At 33.1% G+C, this 21359-nt stretch overlaps 1 protein-coding gene across 4 annotated transcripts in view; it reads right to left on the bottom strand.

Annotated features, from left to right (window-relative positions):
* Positions 1-467: 467 nt before the first annotated feature.
* LOC140448024 (uncharacterized) overlaps positions 468-21359 on the bottom strand; it is a 39399-nt gene continuing 18507 nt past the window's right edge. For 2 of the 4 annotated variants that reach the window (XM_072541068.1, XM_072541065.1), the window contains 6 exons: positions 15794-15903; positions 15461-15624; positions 12242-12468; positions 9750-9980; positions 3628-3768; positions 469-1088 (listed from right to left, as the gene is read on the bottom strand). In XM_072541068.1, the coding sequence (XP_072397169.1) occupies positions 946-1088; positions 3628-3768; positions 9750-9980; positions 12242-12468; positions 15461-15624; positions 15794-15903 (1016 nt within the window). In that variant the 3' untranslated portion in view covers positions 469-945. Of the gene's footprint in view, positions 1089-3627; positions 3769-9749; positions 9981-12241; positions 12469-15460; positions 15625-15793; positions 15904-21359 lie in introns of all 4 variants that reach the window. The other 2 variants (XM_072541066.1, XM_072541067.1) reach the window with 2 other exon arrangements.

The raw sequence follows: 21359 nt of genomic DNA on the forward strand, positions 1-21359 counted from the left end.
AGACCTTAACTCTATAGAGCATTTGTGAGATATGCCTAAAAAAAGAATTAGACCTTGCCGACATAATTCACAAAGCACCGTGTACCTAGTACCAGTTGCTCTTGAAGAAAGAAAACCACCTACCACAATAAAATCTTGACAATTTGTTTAGGAGCATGCCCACGCGAAATACAGCTTGTATAAGGCCTACGGTTAGCAACAGCGACTACTAAAAGAAATATAAATAAATAAAAACAATTTAAACATCATTCCTTGTACAATGAAATTTTTTATGCTATAAAATAAATTGTTTTAATTTAAAATTATTTAAGAATTTATGTGTTTCTTTAATTTTTATATATTGGTGATTAAATTGCTTTAAAATAAATATTCTTTGACTTCGTAGGTTAGTTTTTTTAAATTCGATAAAAATAATACGAAATAAAACGAAAACATTATTTGACGTCGTAGGTTGAACTTTTTAAATTCGATAAATATAATACGAAATATCAGATGATTCCATATAAGTTTGGTTGTGTGTAGATTTAGTTAGATAATATGTTCAGTAGCAGTACAGGAAACGTATATTTCCTGGAGAAAATTCCTACATGTCCTTAACAATATTTGTCAAACAATTTTATTTATTGTTCTTATGCTAAAAACAGATTATAAATGAAGTGGAGACAATAAAAAAATTCAAATCTTATACCATTTATTATTTTACCCCAGACACGTTGAATAATATCGCAAGCATTAACTAATTTTATAAATTTATTTCTGATTCTCTGCAATTAACAAAAATACATTTAACACAAATATGCATACATTTTTTTAATTAATATAAATAATAAACATTTTTAAAATGTTTAAAATTACGGAAAAGTAGAATTCGCCTTAATTACAAAAAAGCATATTAGCTCTTGATCACCTAAAATTTTATAAAAATTATAATATAATGTAGTAAAGTTATAGAAAATCTATTACGGTTTCGGCAGATGAATTCGTAACGTCTTCATCAGAAAAATGTAAAGTATTTTCCTTAGAATCTGTATCCTTTGACATCAAAGGAATGTTTTCTTTAGTTTCGCAGATCAAATTTTCCAAAATTTCTAAAACAAAAAGTAAATAAATCAGAGAAGTTGTACGATAAATTTTGTTTTGGTTTGAGGAGAAAGTATACTCTCGAAATATTATCAAAAAAGAAACCGCAAATTTGTTTTCCCACAAAAAAAATTATTTTTCAATATTCTTTTCTGTAGACTCACGACTTATGTCCAAATATACTGAAAATGAACAATACCCTTATCCCTGAGGGGTATGAAAAATAGATCACTACCGATTCTCATACCTACCGAACATAAATATAAAATTTCATCAAAATTGATGAAGCCGTTTTTGAGTATTTCAACTAACTCTGTGACATTATTATGGCAATTACAAAATAGGGGTCAATGCCACATCATAGAAAAAATAAAAATTAAAAATTTTTGTAAACAAAATAAAAAAAAATTAGGGTGAATCGCTCTTACCCCTTACAGGTATGAAAAATAGATTACGACCGATAATCAGACTTATCGAATGTACATAGAAAATTTCATAAAAATCGGTCAAGCCATTTCGGAGGAGTATGACGACTAACTCTGTGACACTAATATGGCTTAAAAAAGGGTTTAGAGTAGAGGGGTGAACATTAAGGGCTGTATGTATTTTTTAATGCTACATTATAAAAAAAAATTTTTGTTTAAAAAACGGGTCCGACTTTACATGCAAGCTAATCAGTTACTTCATGAGATAGATAGATATGCTAACTTATGTATTAATAGCTTTAGGTATTATTTGAAGCACTCAAGTACACATAAGTGTGTACTTACTTATTTATTGTATTCATGTATATTCTATTTTTATTTGTAATTTTATATATTGCATATATCTTTACTGCTGTAGTCTTGTATAATTTTGAGTTCGTACCGTTCATTATTAATAAATAAATAAATATATTAATATAATATCTAATGTAATTGAATGTAATATCTAATGTAATTTCTTTAACAATTTATTTTTTATTGAACAAAATACATTCTCAATACGAACAGGATGACGCCACTTTTAGTACTTTGTAGGGCTTTAGATGTCTAATGTACATCCTCAGCGCCAAAATAGATTTACAAGGTGTATCCCTAAAGTATGTTAAGTAAGTCCGCTGGTCGTTTTTTTTTTGGTCTCGTGGACATTCGATAATCCGATAATCGATAATCTCGGGTCCAATTATCGTCGCTGGACGTCCACCGAACGTCGTCTTAGGACGTCAGTTGGACGTTTGGCATCGCGACATTTGGACCAAACTAGGACGTCCAAAGTACGTCCTTAATACTAAAATGGACGTTTGAGGGACTTGGTCAGTGCGACATTCTCTGGCATATATATGGCGAATATATAGGGTATATTGCGCGAATAAAGCCAACATGAGGTTTAACTTAATTTGGCAGGCTTATGTCTACTAAGAATAAATAAAATGGATTGGGGTTTCTAGTGATTAGTCTTTAGATAGATATATAAAAAAACAAAATTATTTAATATAAAAATAAAAGTTCAGTTCGACAAAATTAGCCATTTAGTCATGTGAAAGTCAACAGTAATCGGAAAACGTGACAATACGCTATCCGAAAAGTAGTCGTTGTTGTTTTATATAATCCTCCTCCTGATTTTAAATGTATGTAAAAATGTGAGTTTGATGAACTATGTTATGAAAGTGGGATTTTGTACTATTAGCAAATTTTTTATTAAGTCGATCAACTTGTTGTATTTTATTTATTTTGACGTTATAATTGGCAGATTTTTCTGATCCATAGACATATAATACAAGTAGACTGAGCGCTGCAGTACAGACCTGTTCTCCCAGTGCGACAGAGAAAACCGACGCAAAGCATTACCTGCATATCTTTCTAATGGGCCCGGTTTAATAATCACGTGACCTTTCCAATAGTCATTTAGGTCACGTGGTCGATGAACCCGAAACATTAGAAAGAGATGCAATGATGAGATGCAAGATGCTTTACGCCAATCTTCCCTGCCTCACTGGCAGAACCGGTGTATATCGCAGCGCTCAGTCTATTAGTAGTATATGTTCTAATCAGACGGTAACTTTTGCTATTATAGGTTAAGTTAGGATTATCGGTTAAATAGTTGTTATTTCAATTTTTTTGACGTTTTGTTGATTGTGTTTTTATACTGTGAGACAATATCGAATTTTTACCGTCGAGCTGGTACAAATTTTATTGAACATTGATTTCGCGCGCGTAATTGATATGCAAAATCGACGGTCACTTCAAGCGTTGTTTCTAAAAGAAAGGTTCATTCAACACAAAAAATGGTTATAAACATTTTTGTTCAAAACATTATCTCGGCTAAAATTCAGCCTGTTCGTATAATTTTTAGAGGTTCAGTGTCATTTTCGTCCCTGACGACTGGAGTAATAGAATGAATTTCTTAGAAATTTCATTTATATTTCCAGAAAGCAAAGAAAACTAGCAACTGATATGATTGTTTCGAATTGATTTCTAAGCAAAATTTGAAAATGTTAAATACAAATAAAATTTTTTGGCTCTTTAATGCATGTGTGTAGTAATATTTTATAAACAATGTACGTACTGTTCAGTTCATTGAGAATTTGGTCTCCTTCTAACTTTTTTCGGACTTCTTCCAAGAATTCAATATTATCATCTTTAACTCTTTCTGATTGGGGTATACTTATTGCATTGTTCTCCATATGTACTTGATGTTCACTTTGTGCTGAAAAAATGAGAGTTAGCAAAAGCCAACACAAAGAGAAGAACTAACCAAGGAAAAGCGTGGCTTATCTACTGTATGTATTGGAAATAAATCATAATTTTATTTAAAAATATAATGTGAAGAAAATATCTCCTCTAAGAGCCAAGTGAAGCGAAGTATAACTTAACTCCCAATCCTAAGGTGTAGCTCTATCGCACCGACGAGATGCGTGTACAGAGAGCAAAGTGTACCACAAGCGATGCTTCATAGAAAAGGGGAACTTTGATTGACGGTAGCATTGGTACGGTAAGGGTGCACTGTCGTACTCGACAAATTACTTCGGCCCGACCCATGGGAACTCAATGAACCAGAGCCATAAAAAAATAAACAAAAACAATTTGAATTAGACTCATCTGAAATGGGCGACTCATCTGAAGTGGTTGCTATGGAGCAACCAGAAGCGTACAGCAGCAACTACGGTTGAAGACTTCACCCCAAAACCAAGTTCATTGAGAGCTGTGCAGACAGCGGAACATAAACTGATTATAGCGGAAATACTTAAAATTAAACCTCAAAACATATCACATTTCCGGAGCTCAGAAAAGTGAGTTCACAAATGAAAAAACGGCTGCTGAGGCGTGGTTTAAAACACTTAGAACCAACAGACAAAAAACAGGGAATGAAATTTTAGACTTTTAGAGCAAGGGGGTGAAAATAACTCGGTATGATAATTCCTTCATTTCTTTTTTAAATAAAATACGCTGCTAATGACATATATGCATTTTTTTGTAGATTAAATTAAAGCTTCTTCTTCTTCAAGTGCCCTCTCCGCTACGGAGTTTGGCAATCATCGTTTGCCATTCGTATCTTTGAAGCTGTTGCTCTAAATAATTGGTTAAATATGCACTGGAACCAGTCTCTTAAATTGCGCAGCCAAGATATACGTCGTCTCCCCACGCTTCGTTTGCCCTGGATCTTTCTTTGGATAATTAACTGGAGCAATCGGTACTTTTTCCCTCTCATCACATGACCAAGATATTCCAACTTTCTTCTCTTGATGGTGATCAACAGCTCCCGTTTTTTGTTCATTTTTCGAAGAACTAGAGAGAATTAAAGCTAATTGCTCACAATTGCTAAAAAATGCTCACAAATTAGGGTTGCTAGGTGTTAAAAAGGCGAGGTATCAAAGATAAAGTTAAAGCCTTTTTTTAAGCCCTTCTCTCTATTCGGATTGCCGAATATAGGCCTCTCCTAATTCTCGCCATTCATCTCTGTTGTTTGTATGACGTTTCCACATTGGTCCTGTAGTTTTTTTAATATCGTCGGTCCAGCGCATTTGCGGTCTTCCTCGTGGTCTTTTGGCTTCATATGAACGCCAATTCCCGATTTCGACTCATGCTTAAAAGACCATTTTACAAACTCACGTAACTGAGACTTCAAACAAGTAGCGTTGCGCGCTAGCTGTCTTTTACTTTATCTCTGATACCTCGCGTTTTTAACAGCTAACAACTCTAATTTGCGACCGTTTTTTCTAAAAGGCAACCTTATATCATTATATTAAGAAAAAAATTAGCTTTAATGTGATATAAAAAATATGCATATATGTCATGAGCAGCGTATTTTATTTAAAAAATAAATTAACGAAATAAAATTTTTTATCAAAAATTAATCACTATCCATTGAATTAAAAATATTTGAAGCCACTTTTTGACTGGCTACCTATTATCAACGAATTCTCCCAATTTTAAATTATTATTATTATACAATATACAATATATATTATTATACAAATTAATTATTGTACAAAGTAAAAAATATTTGGAGGCACTAAACTAAATAAATAATATAAATCAAATTTTCTAACAAAGTAAAAATAAAAAATAAAAATAATGTCCAAAGCAACTAGTTCTTAGAAAAAGTTCTTACAATAATAGCAAATTACAAAAAATACAAATATTACAAAGTATACATAAGATTACAAAATTTATTCTAACAAAGAGAAAGCTTATAAAATATATCCTTACATTTTTAAGTTTTCAGAAAAAAAAAATACGAACATTATACAAAGTTAACATTACACTAGGTACAATATCTAGTTAGTTTTTATAAAACTTGTTTTTAAAACTATTTAAACTATGTCATCACTTAAACTGTTCGATTTATCAAAAACTCGGTTAACCAAAAAGTTTTGTCTTACAGTAGTTTTAAAAGACTCCTTTTTCAATTTATAGTTATGACCTCTTAGTCTAGCATCTTCGTTGATATTAAAAAAGTTTGATTTTACCCAAAAATCCCCCCTAAGAATTCTATAAGTAGATATAACATCGCCTCTTTCTCGCCTACGCGTTAGTGGAGACAACTTGAACTATATTAGTCGGGTTACATAGTTTAATCTTCTATAATTGAAGGGTGGCTTAGTAGCTCTTTGTTGTACTTCTTCTAATAAATTAATGTCCCTTTGCAACTGGAGTGACCAAACTGACACTGCAAATTCTAGGTAAGGTCTTACATAACTTTTGTAGCGTTTCAAAAATAAGTCAGGAGACATTATATGAAAAGCTTTTGATATAAAGTATACAGCAGAGTTCGCTTTACTAACTACTTTTGCTGTTTGAGTAGACCAACTTAATGCTTGGTTGACCGTAACACCAAGATCATTAACTTCCTGTACCGGTTTCAGAGCAAGTCTATCCGAAAAATATGTTATATTTGAATTATTATATTCACATTGAACGACACAACACTTAGGCGTATTTATTGGAACGAACCATTTCATGCTCCATTCTGATAGATGGTTAAGGTCACTCTGAAAAGTATTAACGATACGAGGACAGTAATGTAACTTTAAATCGTCGGCATATGAAACCGATTTTGACTGCCATCCTATGTTAAATCAGATACGTACAGTAAAAACAGAATAGGTCCTAATATTGGCCCCTGAGGGACACCACTGGCTACTGCACGTGAAACACTGCATGTATGTAATAATGTGAGTTTGATTAACTACGTTTTGAACGTTGTGATCCTTCAGTGGGATCTTAGATTATTGGTAGTACCACAATTTGCAGCAATGACTGCCTGGCACATTCTTGGCATACTTTATATGCAGTTCTAACAGTTTTGTTGAATTGTTTCACTCATGTGCCTTACTTCAATTAAGCGCTTGATCAGCCGACGCTTTATGGTTATAATTTCATTAGATATTTCTTTTTTAATTAGTATCCAAAGATTCTCTATTGGATTCAAGTCTAAGTAATTTTCAGGTCAGTCGAGCACCTCTACCTGGTTGTTAGCGAGTAATTTTGCCTTACGACAAGGTGTCGAGTCAGGAATAAACTTAAAACTCTCATTCGGGAACCACTCCTGGACCTGGGGAAGCATTTTGTTTCAAGTACGGGACCAGTAGTCTCAAGTACCGGTTCTGTCTCATTGTTTCAACGACAATGTACGGTCTATCAGTTCATTGACCGCCTATGATGGATCACGCCATGAGACCCAGCGGGATTTTACCGTCCTTACAATATAATCCCCTTTTTATTTTTTCCCAGTTCTCCTCACAAATTCAGCTCTATCCATAAGGACCTGCAGGATAGACTCGGCCGACAAACAAATTTGGAATATGATTAGTTTAGAATCCTGGACAAATACATTAGTCCTAAACTACATAAAAAAAACAATGCTAAGTCATGTTATTTACCTGCTTCCTGTAATACTATTTTGTGTTTCTTTCGTCCAGTGGTGTATTTTTTTTTTCGATCACATTTTGGTTGCACCGTGGGGCCAAATCCAAGTTTTTATTTCCGTTTTTTTACTTGGTGTGGTGAGCTCTTGCGCTTTACTTACGACGGGAAAGCTACAGATCTGGTACAACTGGTGTAACGAAAACTGACGACGATAATAGTCAGTATATGAACCGAGAGCAATGAAAACTATTTATGTTAACCTAAACATTAAACACTACAAATAATGCGCATAAGTTGTTATCAGAGTTTCACAGCACTGACATCAAATGGCGTCTGAGTCACGTATTTCCACGCCAGCTGTGTTACCGAGCTTACTAAAATTTCATTAAGGCTATGGCTCCACGAGCGACAGATTGTCGCTAGCAGTAGCAGTACAATTATGGCTCCACGAGCGACAGTTTACAGCGCGCATATCGCCGCGTTTTGGTCTTGTAGTGGCTCCATGAGCGTTAATATGACGCAGCTACAATCAGTGGTATCTTGTCCGTTTATATAATGTCCGTGTATATAGCAGATACAATAAATAAATAAATAAGTAAAATAAATTCACACCGATAATACAATAATATAGTATGGATAATATATCATTTCAACAAAAAGTTGCTTTAATATTGGCATTGTGCCGTCGACCTAGGGTTAAAAAACAACGGAAATGGTAGATTCACCCTGTTCTAGTGCCCAGACAGACGGAGGGAATTTTTTTTCTTTTACACACCAAATTAAAAGAATATCCAGACAAGTTTTTTGAATATTACAGGATGTCAGTGTCTTCTTTTAATTTTTTATTATGTGAAATAGAAGATGTCATACGAAAACAGGATACATCAATGCGTGATAGCCTAAGCCCAGAAGAAAAATTAGCAATTACCTACCTTAAAGTAAGATTTCAAATTACATATTTTATAATCATATACATGTATCTACCTAAAAATAAAAAAAAAACAAAATATTTAACTATTTAACTTTTATTAGAATAAAAAGGGGCCGCCACCACTTCTTAACTCTGCGTATTCTGTAATTAGCTACTGAATTATCAAGTAGATCGACGGCTCCCATATGTCGATTATATTCATTTATCACATTGGGTTGATGTAATGAATCTTCCTTTTCCAATATCTAACTTGCTTTTTTATGTTACAACATGATGCGACATAAAATCTGCTTTGTTGCATTCTTTTATTTATGAATCACGCCAAGCTATCGAAAACGAAACATTAGTACTGAAGGATAATAAAATTTTAATATAAACAATAATTATTAAAATTTTATTTATATGGCATGATTAGACAACCACTTATATAGAAATGAATCACCAGTTCGAAGAAGGATATCCCAAAAATAGATTTTCGGGAAATCAATAAAAACTGTTTATTCTCTCTATTCAACTTTTTCTTGTATGGCATTTATTATTAAGTACAGTTTGATACGGTTAATTGGGATTGAAAAAAAACCATCCATTGACTTTTGTTATCTAGAATATCGATAAAGAGAATATTGGATTTATTTCTTTCTTAGAACTTATAATTTTTTGTTACGATTTGAGACACAAAATTGTATGAAAAAACTTTAAAGTAATTTATAAAAACAAAGAGACAACTTAACAAATACAGAGAAATAAACAAACAAGAACAAAAATATCCTATTAAATGGCAATTACCGCTACAAGCGACATTTTACTGCTAGTGGAGCCACAAACGCGCTACAAATTACTGCTAAAAAATAGGCCCAGATCTATTCGAACGCGACACGACCTTGACGACGCGTGTAGTTCTCGAAACGAAGCGACAATCTACAGCGCGTGGAGCCACTCAGTATCACTGCTGTTGTTTTCATTTATTAAGCTACATTTTACTGCAACTGCTAGCGACAATCTGTCGCTCGTGGAGCCGTAGCCTAAGTGTTACAACATGATAAAATGGAAACAAATGCATAGATATATTACATATATAACTCAATTAATACCCCAATTAATCAAAAAAAGTGGAATTTTACTAGGAGGTGGAAGTTGATTATCCACTGTAATATTTCATAAGCTGTATTAAATTATATAAATAAATTGTTACATATAATACCTAAAATCATTATATAAATATTATATAAATAAAAGTTTATAGTTTGATGAAACTGCGTCACCTGTGAACTTCTTCGGGTGGATATGTAGTTAATTATATATAATATGCCCTAATGACAATGTTAACAAGTATGCAAAATTGAATAACAAGTTATATAGATGTTAAATGTTAGAACCAATTAATCTACCTGTTGAAGCCGAAGTATTGGGGTCAGTAAAAGTACAGCTGTAGACAAAATTATTTTCATTTGAAGATAGCATTCCAGGTTGCTCATCAACTTCTCCAATGGGCCCAGGACTTACAACTGCTATTGACATTTGACCTGTTGGACCGCTCTGCTGAATAATCACTGTCGCAACTACTGGTATCTTAATCTGAACAGTGTTGCCAATTGATTTTTCTTTTTCTTTATCAGGTACTAAAACGCATATGATCAGAGAAATCAGAGAAAAATAATTTAGGATGTTGAACAAAATGTTCCTAGGGTAACAAAAAATCTTAGGTTTCCAAAAAACGAATACATAAGTAAATGCTGCCAAATATATGGAGAAGATCACCCAACAGAAAAACAATCAGGCACAAACAATGGAACCGCATCCATTGACACTTTATGAAATTATGAGAATTTTTCTATAATCTCGCATGCGGCCAGCATCTTTATTTTAGCCTCAATCAAGGTCTACTGTAGCATTCTTTCATTTTTAGGAATTAGAAATGGTACCACTTTTCATTTAATGCTAACTTGACACTCCACTTTACCATTCTCCCATTGGTGGTAACTTGTGCTTCTCTAATTCTGGCTTTGCTAATAATCTTGACTTTTGCTTTTTTTTAATATTATACTTCTAGGCTATATGTCTTCCTAATTTCATCTACTGTGTTCATTGAAAGCTGTTATCCTTGAGCAGCGTCGGCAATAATGATGGTGTCATCGGAATTTCTGAAATAGTTTACACGTTCGCCATTTAATAGAATTCCTGCTTCCGTGAACTCTAGGATTTCTTGGAAAATTGTAAATCGTGAATGTTAGAGGTGACAATATGTATCCTTGTAGAACACTTTAGAATTATCACTTTATCTGTATTCTCGTTGTTTACCAGACTTTACCAGAAGTTGATTGATTCCAGCATACATTTCTGATTGTCGTACCTCCGTAGGTATTCGGAGATCCTTGATGTATCTCGACCGCCGCTCTGGAGGAGAAGCCAAGGATTTTCGCCTCCATCCTCTTACTCGTAGAGTCCATGTGTACTTGTTTTCACACTCGGCGAGAAGCTCACCGGAGGCTCTATGGTCAACAAGGAGCCAACGACAATGCAGAATACTTTAGACAGTTCGAGTTTTCTTACGTGAATAATATATGTATAATTTATCTAGTATTCTAAGCTCAGAGGATGCCTTGGATCTCACAGAGATGCCGGTTCTACAACGTGTGACCAAGTACACACTCCTCGAGGTGTATAGGAACGTCGGCAGAGTGTTGACTGTTCGACGGTTCTTCACTCCGTACCGCCACCTCTCGTGAAACAATCTTAAGTTCCGTAGCGACTTTTATTATTTTTGTCACATGGTTTTGACGACGAAGTGCTACTTCAGCTCGGCCACCGATTAAGGAGTAATTCTAAGTCCGCCTGGGACTTTTATTTACTCCTTACCGTCGGTGGTCTAGTGGAACGCTGTGTCAGTTCGACACGATCTGAAATAGCTTTAAGACAACCTGTCTTTCCCTATTTCAAAGATCGATGTCTATTTGGACAGAGACCGTTCTCTCCAAACTGTTAGCTGGCTTCCTCGAGGTAATTTTTAGTTCGTTGCTTGACCTCTCTTCACCTCGATGAAAGATAGACCAACAGTCAACAACACCGGTTCCTGTAGCTCTTGTTGGTTTGAATAATATCGTAGCCAACAAGACTTCGTGTTTATTCACACACCAAAGAGCTTTTGAAATTGTCTTCGAAGCGAAGTCTAGTCGAAGCGAAGTCTACGGAGGCTAAAGAAGTGAAATGAATAAAAGTATATGTATGATAACAGACAAGGAGAAACATTAACAAGAATTAACAAAATTAATCAGAGTAGTAATCATTAAAATAAATGTACAAAGTTGTAATCATTTGAAATAGTAGAAGCAATGGAAATTGTAAATATCATTTAATAAAATAAATTGTAAATTATAAACGCCAGATGAGATCTTTAAAGTAAGTAATTATTCTAAAGTACATAAAAGTAGAATAGAGTAAGGTCTCTCTTTATGCGGATTATTTTTAAGCGATTTTAAAGTTGTGTGATTTGTATTTTGACCTATACCCATACGTTAGATAAAATCTAACACACGAGTCATGGCGTAATTTTTTGAGGTGCGAGTGGTGGAGAGTTAAGGGATGTATTATTAGAAAAAACAGAAAGAGCCATCGCAATTTGGATTAAGGAACTAATTTAAAGAAGAATTCCTGTAAGTGGTTATTTAATCTAGGAAAAAAGCATTTCAGTTTTATGAGTTAATGAAACAGTCAGCGCCACCAATGCAATGCAAAGCAAATCATCAAAAGCATTTGCGGAAATACAAAAACCTCAATTCAGGTTATATTGTAAACAATAAAACAATAACATATATCATACTATTTAAATATCTAACAATAAAAAACTGTTTTGTTCGAAACATAAAAAAGTCACGGTTATTACCTTGATTCTCTTTATCGGTTTTAGAAGTTATTGAAATGTTACTGTGCGTTTTTAAATCCTCGGCAGTTGCAGGAACCAACATCTGCTTATCACCAGCCGGCAGCACTCTTACTAAAACGGGTTTGCCTGTAATCGGACGAAGAAGAGCGAAGGGAGTTTGTTTCGATTCTATAGCCAGTCTCATTGCTTCAGTCTTAATGGGTTCGACGATTATTGCGTCTTTGAAACTGAAAAATTCAATAATTAAGTATACGTTGTGTCATTAATTTAAAAAAATGGGATGTGGCAATTCTCTGTGGGAGAGTGACCGAGGAGGGGAAGCCTAGCGTTCTTGTCGTCTAAGCACAGATCTGTGGCCTTTCATTTAATTTATTTATTTTATTTTGTTTCATTTTATTTATAAACACGCATGGGACTACGTTTACTACTCCACGTAGTGTATTGTCGCACGATATGTCATTACAGTATGTTTTATTTTTTCACACCATCCACTGCTCCGTCCGTAGCTCACGATAAAAAACCTATACTTTCAATATAAAGACTATATACAAGGTTAATGCTTAAAACAAGTGAGATACTCATTCAAAACCCTACCAGCGACTTGACAGTACCAACAGAGTCATATAAAACAATCTAATATAAACAGAATGGAGAAGTAATATTGGTAGTTATTCCATATAGGTATATAGGTATATACCAGTAGGTATATAAGTATTGATCTATTGCAGAAATTATAACCTTTTAAAAAATACGTTCACTATTTCATGGAATAGGATACTGATGATGGCTGTTTAAGATTCAATACATACATGAAAATTGTTGTTTAATGCATATTCAGGATATACCTGCGATAAGGCTTTACAATATATAGACAATGATACAAACTTCTTAATTAAAAATGGGTTCTTAATTAACAACCTATAGTATCCAGATGACATTATAGCTGACAACCTCGAAGCTTTTCAACAACTTTTCTAGTACTTTCCAAAAAAATTTAAAACAAGTAATTCAGGAAGAAAATTCATTGGAACTTAAAATAAAAACTACCAAAACGACGATAATGGCTACTAGAAAAATAATTCATTACACGACATAAGAATGTACAAGTAACACATAGAAATTAAAAGTTTAAATAGCTGGATTCCTGGCTAAAATCGGACTTAAATTACGATTTTAATGTTGGATCTTGAATAGAACAGCCAAGATCAGCATTTAACAAAATGAGAAATCTATTATGTTACCAGTCACTCAACATCAGAGATGGACTGATCAAGATGAGTCTTGAATAAAGGTATTTGTATATACAGTGAACGGCTAAATTATGGAATATTATCATTATTTCGAGAACCGTCGAGTTTTGAGGGAAACCCCGAAACAGGTCGATTTTTGTTATAAAATACCAACGTACATGGAGTAGGAATGATGTCACCGGTGTAGGTGTAGTGACGTAATCGTTAATTTTTTTAAATAGAAATCGGTATAATGCGACACCTCATTTAAACAAGAATTTAATTCTGTATTTAAAGACATTATATTCTTAACTAAAATATTTTTTTAAGGGTACAAAAACATTTTTTTTTTAATTTAAATTCGACTTTTCGACGAAATTTTATACAAGACGGTTTTTATCCAATTATTTTTTATTGTAGGATTCTATTCAACTATTTATTAATCTTTTAACAATACATAAAAGGCGTATTTATGACTAGAATAAAATCGAGGGTCAGATACCCATTCCCAAGCGGCCCAGACTTCACTGTGAATGATCTAGTGAATTTATTGTTCAAAACCTGACCAGAAAACAAAAAGTATTAAGACTAAATAGTCTGCTACCTGGCCTAGATTATTCTGGTGTATCGGATATACCTATGGATAAGCAGTGCTACAAAAAATAGGAGTTTGCGGCTTAGTGTTACTCACTCCACATGCCATCCAAGTGTTTACGCTTAAAAAACCAGAATATAAAAAGTTATAAATAAAAAATAGTTATAAAATAAATGTGTCAAATCAATTCAATTTCAACACAAGGCTTTTAAGATGTCTTTATGAAACGCCACTGATAAAGGGTAAATAATTACGAATTCGCATAAATGGTGCTGACCAACGTATCGTGAATTCGTTTGTTGTTACAACTGATTCATTGAAAAAGACCGCATATTACCCATTAAAATGTACGGAGAGCTATCAAAATATTGTGATCCGATATTATTTTGATTTTATTATTAGTAAACAGCGTATTTGATTTACACCTCGTGAACCGCTAGTAGTAGTAATATAAATTAGTTAGCTGAAGTTTGAAGTTGTTGCCAATCTTCGGCGAAGATGGTGTCATGAGAAGAAGAAGAATGGAATGAAAAGGAATGTGAAAATTTGTTTTTTTTTATTGTCAAAAATTTTGATTTAAGTATTCAAAAGCCTGAACGAAAAAATGTACCTAGTTTAAATGAATCACTTGGTTTAATATCGTAAGAAAGTTAACATGCATATACTTCATCTAATTTACTTACCGTAGCACGTCATCGCGTCATACCCCGTGAGGTCACATGATACCAACACGAAGTATTTAGGCGGTAGGTGTGTTCTTTTTTAGAATCACTTTGCCGAGTACACTGGCATTACAGCCACTAGACATATTTTATTATATACGCGTAGAAATAATATTTAAAGATTTCTATTAATGTTAACTTAAAGAAATACACAATAATATGTTTCATTTAATTTGTATAAATGCATTATAAAGCGTTTTTATGAAGAACGTTTGTCCGAAACACACTGTAACTATAATCGAACGAAGGTGATATTTTGGAATAAATTGGTAACACTTATTTGACAGTTGCAGAGTTGACACTTTTTGTACTTTATTATTTTGAATTTTAAAGTGAATACCTCTTGTTTTATATTTTTACCTATTCAATAAAATCTGTTCTTTTTAGAACAAAATTAGTGTTTTCTTTTTAAATATCACGTAAGAATTTAAATAGTTGTAAAGAGATGGTAGGAGATGTGGAGATGGAAAATGGATTCAGAATTTTTTTATACTTTGGCAACTATGTCAACTTCGATCTCTGTCAATGATAATGACGTGCAACGGTAAGTAAATTAGATGGACTGTATGTTTATAATGATGGAAGATATTATCAATTATTATAAACATTATAAAGATTCTTCATTATTGAAGAAAAAAAATTAAAGTGTTTAAATTTTAAACAGTCTACTTACTCAGGTGTCTTTTGAATTGGATTTGGGTATTCCAATTCCAACGAATCGACAGGAGATATAATTTTGTGTGTATATTGTTCGTGTTGTCTTAAACTTATGCGTTTGGGAAAACATTTCTCGCAAATTTTGCACGTGTATTTGGGTTTTTCAGTTCTTTGATGGGCCTAAAATAATTTTAAAATATTAAAAATGCATACAATATTTACAACACAAGTGCCACAAGAAGTTAATGTTTGGGCTGGAATTGTTGAAAATCGGATGGTGGGTCCATATTTTTTCGATGACAATACTTCATATTCAGCTCACACTTTTATTGAAGGAATTAACACTTACCTTTAATTTATGGCACATCAGATTAGACATCTGGTTAAATCCTTTTTCGCAAATGTCACATTTATAAGGCCTAGCGTTTGTGTGAGTAAATATATGGTTGCGCAAGTTTCCTAAAAGTAAATGATTTAATTAAACGAGATTTTAAACAGTAAAAAAAGCTGTGGATTTAATAAAATGGGAATACAACATGCCTAGAAATAAATAAGTTGTAACCCAACTTCAAAAAATTCCAAATATTCATAATTCACAAATAACAAGTGAACACAATTTTTGTTAACTAATTAACTAAAAATAAAATAAAAATAAGGATGTTTTAAGAGGTGAAGAACTTTGAGTTGACAATACTTTTTTTATGGCAAAGGACGATTGCGCCGATGGTACCCTATGATCCGGTCTCGATAGAGTCCTTTAAGCTGTGAGCACGATTGCGCCACAACAGATTTGATCCTTACAGCACGATAAAGATTAGGTGCTTACTTACAGCTTTAATTTAATTAATTAGGTGTAACGGTGTAATATACACTTACTTACGGACATATTTCAAGTCCGTAAGTAAGTGTATATTCTTGGAATACATTCTTATATTTTAGTTCCATTTTTAATTATATATCTAACCTATTTCGTATAATAATGCATTTAGGTGCGGCAGTAATATCACACAAGGAAGGCATTAAGATATTACATTATCACGGAAGGTGGTGCAATTATACCCAGGGATTAGTGACCATAGTTCGTGTCCTCAGCATTTTTTTGATGGCAGCGATTTTGACAGCTCTCAAGTAATTTATAGTTTTATTTGCTGTTTCAACATGGCTTATCAACACGATTTAACGATGTAACGCTTTAGCTCCAAGTTTACTCTAAATGATAATAAGCATCCACAGAGAGCTATCCGTTACTTGCAAGATCACAGGTGGTGGAAAGTGGACGGGTTAGCTGTAAAGATATTGAATAAGCAGTCTCCGACCAATCAGCGGCGATACTGGACGGTGTGCTGATTATGTCTTGCTGCCAAATGCTGTCTAACGAACGTATCGTTACGTGGCGGATATTGCCGCCATTAAATAAGCATAGTCAAATCAAATCCGGGCACCAATTTGAAAAAAACTCAAATTTGACAACCTAAATCGTTGAACCGCATAGAATGCGAAAGTCAAGTGGAAAACCATCGCATTATTTTCCAAGCAAATCAGACTAGCAATACAATTAAAATTTTCAATGATCAGGGTATGCTAAGAATCTCCGGGTAAAAAATTAAAATATCTACATGGAACGCAAAATACTATACAAGGCAGGCAAATCAGCCAATGCAGAGAACGAGCTAAAAAGGATTAACTGGGACATACTAAGCATGAGTGAGGTAAGATGGAAACAAGAAGGATCAATATTGTTGCTGAAAAAATGGAACTAGCTTTATCTACTCATGAGACACACCTCAAAATGATGTTGGAATTCTAGTCTCAACGGCAATTGCAAAATATGTTAAGAACTTTTTACCAATTACTCATCGAGTAATACTGCTCAAACTAAATGGGCAGTCATTTGATATAGACCTAGTACAAGTATATAAACCAACTACGCATAACACTGAGGAAGAACTTAAAAAAGAGCTAAGAAATATATGAAAAATGACGACATAAAAATCTTCATGTGAGGCTGTAATGCAAAAGTGGGATCAGATGGGACATTTAGAATAGTGGGTTCTCATAAAATTAGTTCTGAGAATGACATAGGCACTAGATTTCTCCAATTCTGGCAAGAAAGCAACATTGTAATAAATAACACCGAGTTTAAACTCCCTTAACTCCCCCGACTACATATATGGAGATCTCCTCAAGATTAAGATGATCATATTATTAGAAACCAATCAATGCAAGATACAAAAATAGCATCGTTAATGCTAAAACCTACTCTGGATATGACTTAGAAACGGATCACAATTGAGTATGAGAGTGAGACTTAAAAAGATCCAAAACCCAAAGTAGAGAAGAGAATCAATTTCAGATTAGAGCATCTGAAGATCACATGAACCAGTACCAGCAACATATGAACACAACTTTAAACACAAACGAGAAATAAACAACCAAAGTTGTTCAAAGAACGGTAAAATAGAAGATACATGAACAATTCTACAAAACGCTATCATTATAGCGGAGGAAACACAATATATAAAGTAGGTCAAAGAAATAGGTAACCCTGGATGAAACCCTGAGGCAGAAGAAATGAGATATGTTTAGGGGATAGATGTAAAGAACTAGAACTCCAGGCTCAACATAAAGTCAAAAAAATTAAAAAAAAATGTCAAAAATAACGATGATGAAAAAACGAAATTTAGATGATGATAAAAAAACATATTTGGGAAAAATAACTTACATAGCACAGGCCATAACTAAAACAAAGCACAGAAGACATCCGGGAAGAAGAAACGGAGGCTACATAATTCAAAAACTTAACTTCTGCTGCAACCAAATATCTGCAACACGCTTTTTTAAACGTGTATGTGACACTGAGAGCCTACCTTAAGATTAGCTCACAAGAAAAGTGGCTCTATTCAAGAAGCATGAGGCAAGAAAATGTGATGATCACAGAACAATATCTCTGATGAATCACGCAATAAAAAATTTCATGAGGATCATCTTTAATCGCATTTACAATAAATGTTAGTTGCTCAATTGTACACGTTCAAAAGTTCTACATCACTAAAATAAAACACCCCTTTATATAGTATTTTTCACATTAAAATTATTGCATGTCGCGATTTATTTAAACTGACGTCACTTGGATTTCAAAATTCCATAACATCAACCTTAAAGTTAAAATTTCTGTAACACAGCTAATAACACGATACCCATGAGGAACTGTTCGATCTTTCATAGGCGTCAACATGGTATAATAATAAGAAAAATGTAATCGTGATTATATTGAGTATTTTAGAATTATATTGATTAAATAAACAAAAACATTTTTTATTATTAATATTATAAATTTTATGAAATAACTGTTTAAGGTTAATACTACACAAAATAATAATTTTAATTAAATAGATTAGAGCGGGTAGCGGGTAGGAACTCTTTAAACTCTTGAAGATAGTCCTATCAGGGAAATTGAATCAATCTCTGTCCTCCGCAGATTCCGGGAGTTTCCTGAAACTAGTACCTGTTTAGGGTCCCTTGTCCAGGGGTACGGATGAAGTCCACAACGGCAGCCACGGCGGAAAAGAGGAGCTTCGGTAAGGTACGGATGGCGGAAGTGGCAACCCTCGATTTTAGGGTTATAGAATCAAACCAAACATGCAGCGTCTGATCCAGAATGGGCGGCTGCAAACAGCGACAGACCCAGATTGGACGGCTGATTTAGAAACTCACCAACACGCAAGGTAAGCGCGGTGTTTTAATTGCCAAATTTACCCCCGTCATGGCGAATTTCAAACGAATCGTGAATAGTGAACCCCAGGTAGGTTCCCCCCACACTTCATAAGATCTGCCTCAAGGATTCTGGGGGAGGCAAAAATTCGCAAACGACAAAATCCAAAAAACAAACAAGATCTTTAAAATTAAATCTTTTTGAAATGTATTAGCAGCAATTTTATTAACCAAACTAATTTTATTTGGTGAGTTAACAAAAAATTTTTTCTTTCTAGTTCAACTTTGTAAGATATTTTGTCTTTTTTAGCAGCTCTTGATAATAATTGTAAACACAATTGAAACATCGAGATAATAAATAGTTAACCAATAGCCCCTTTTATTGACTCCAACCCATCCAAAACATTTATATATATATATATATATATATATATATATATATATATATATATATATATTGTTATGATATGTAAAATCAAGAAAATATTGGTTTGTTTAAAATATTTCAAAGTTCAACAAAAAATTAAAATAATTCAGAAAGTATAACCAACAAACATTTCTAAGAAGGAAAGTTATTAAATTCTTGGATTATCTGTACTAAACAAAAAGTAAGCTTTACATAAATTATTTCTTTGTAATACTTCAGTTGACCCGCATAAGTTTAAGTGAAACAAAAGACAAATTGAAACGGGTTTTTACAAATACATTAGCGCAGTGATTAAAGACAATAGAAGATATTTTAGAAAGAGGTTTTTGTTAGTTTTAAGAATTATAGAAAATAATATTTGTAAATAAGTTTTAGGAAATTTTATAATTATAGGTAAAAATTTGTTTGTTATCGAAATGAAAAAATGGGGAATTGTGACGAGTTTTGATTGGCGGAGATTGAAAAAGGTGGGATAAGGAAAGTTTAGCTAGATTGAGGAGAGAGAAAATATAGGCAGTTGGTTTCCAAGTCTTTGAGAAGAACATTGTTTGTTCTCTGGCGATTCCGAAGAAGTAGCAAGCAGTAGTGTTGAATGTTAGTGAGTTTTTGTGGAGTTAGTGTATCTGACAGAAGCTATAGCAGCCAAATATTGTAAGTCATATTTTTCTACTTATATTTCAAGAGTCACTGTTCAGGCCAACGAGAGATTCAGTTTATCGTAAAGAGAAGATATTCCAAGAGTCATTTTATCACTCGGGCCAACGAGAGATTCAGTGTATCGAGAGGAGAAAGGCTATCATAATTTGAATGATTTGTGCTTTTGAAGGAGATCATTAAGGACGATATACTTGCAACAATCTGTTGTAAGATTGCTGATTACATAGGGAGCGGTTGAGAGGAGATAATACAGTCAACAAGGAACAAGGATTTGGACCACTCATCATCAGAGAGAGATATTTTTGTTTTCTGCAGTTTTTTCTTTTATTGATAACACAATTTTTACACGTAATTTAGAAAGGATATAAATATTTGGATTAGGAGAGTTAGAATAGTTTGGGATTTTGAGATTTCAATTAATATTGTTTGTACCATTAATTTTTGATTGTTCACGTACGGAGAACAAAATTTTGAGAATCCTTATATGAGATTTGTTTATTGAAAACTTTTGAGTGTAAATTATTTCATTATTTTTATTTCAATATATAGTGTTAGATCATATGTGTTTTTTATTATTCCGGTATTCTCTGGACCTTATCTTTCACATGTAATAGCATAGATATTGAAGCACGAATTTAACCCTGAGATAAAAGAATTAAAATTGTGATAGAGTAATAATCATATCATTTAAATAATTCTAATTAATCAAAAAAAATTAATTAGCTAATTATTGCTTGGCGCACCAAGACTTGAAATATCACAATAACTGGCTTCCAAAACGTGGGGCTTAAAAATATCGCAGCTTTACATTTGAAGGAAGGGAAAGAGATCTGGAATAAGTACAGGTGATCCAGAGATAAAAACATATAACATTGAGGGAATTTGAATTTGAAAGTATTTTGACAATTTTTCCAGGGAATATAAATTTGATTTATTGATTGATCGTAGTTAGTGGATATTTACTGCTATTGAATTATTTGATTTTATTTTATTTACCAATCGTACATTTGATATTTATTTTGAATTATTTGAATTTTACTGATTGCATATTTGATATTTGTCGTGAAAATTTAATACATTTGGGGAGAAATATTGTCGTGTTCTGAAACATATAGGGTGT

The sequence above is a fragment of the Diabrotica undecimpunctata genome, chromosome 8 (genome assembly GCF_040954645.1).
Source record: "Diabrotica undecimpunctata isolate CICGRU chromosome 8, icDiaUnde3, whole genome shotgun sequence".
Classification (NCBI taxonomy): Eukaryota; Metazoa; Arthropoda; class Insecta; order Coleoptera; family Chrysomelidae; genus Diabrotica; species Diabrotica undecimpunctata.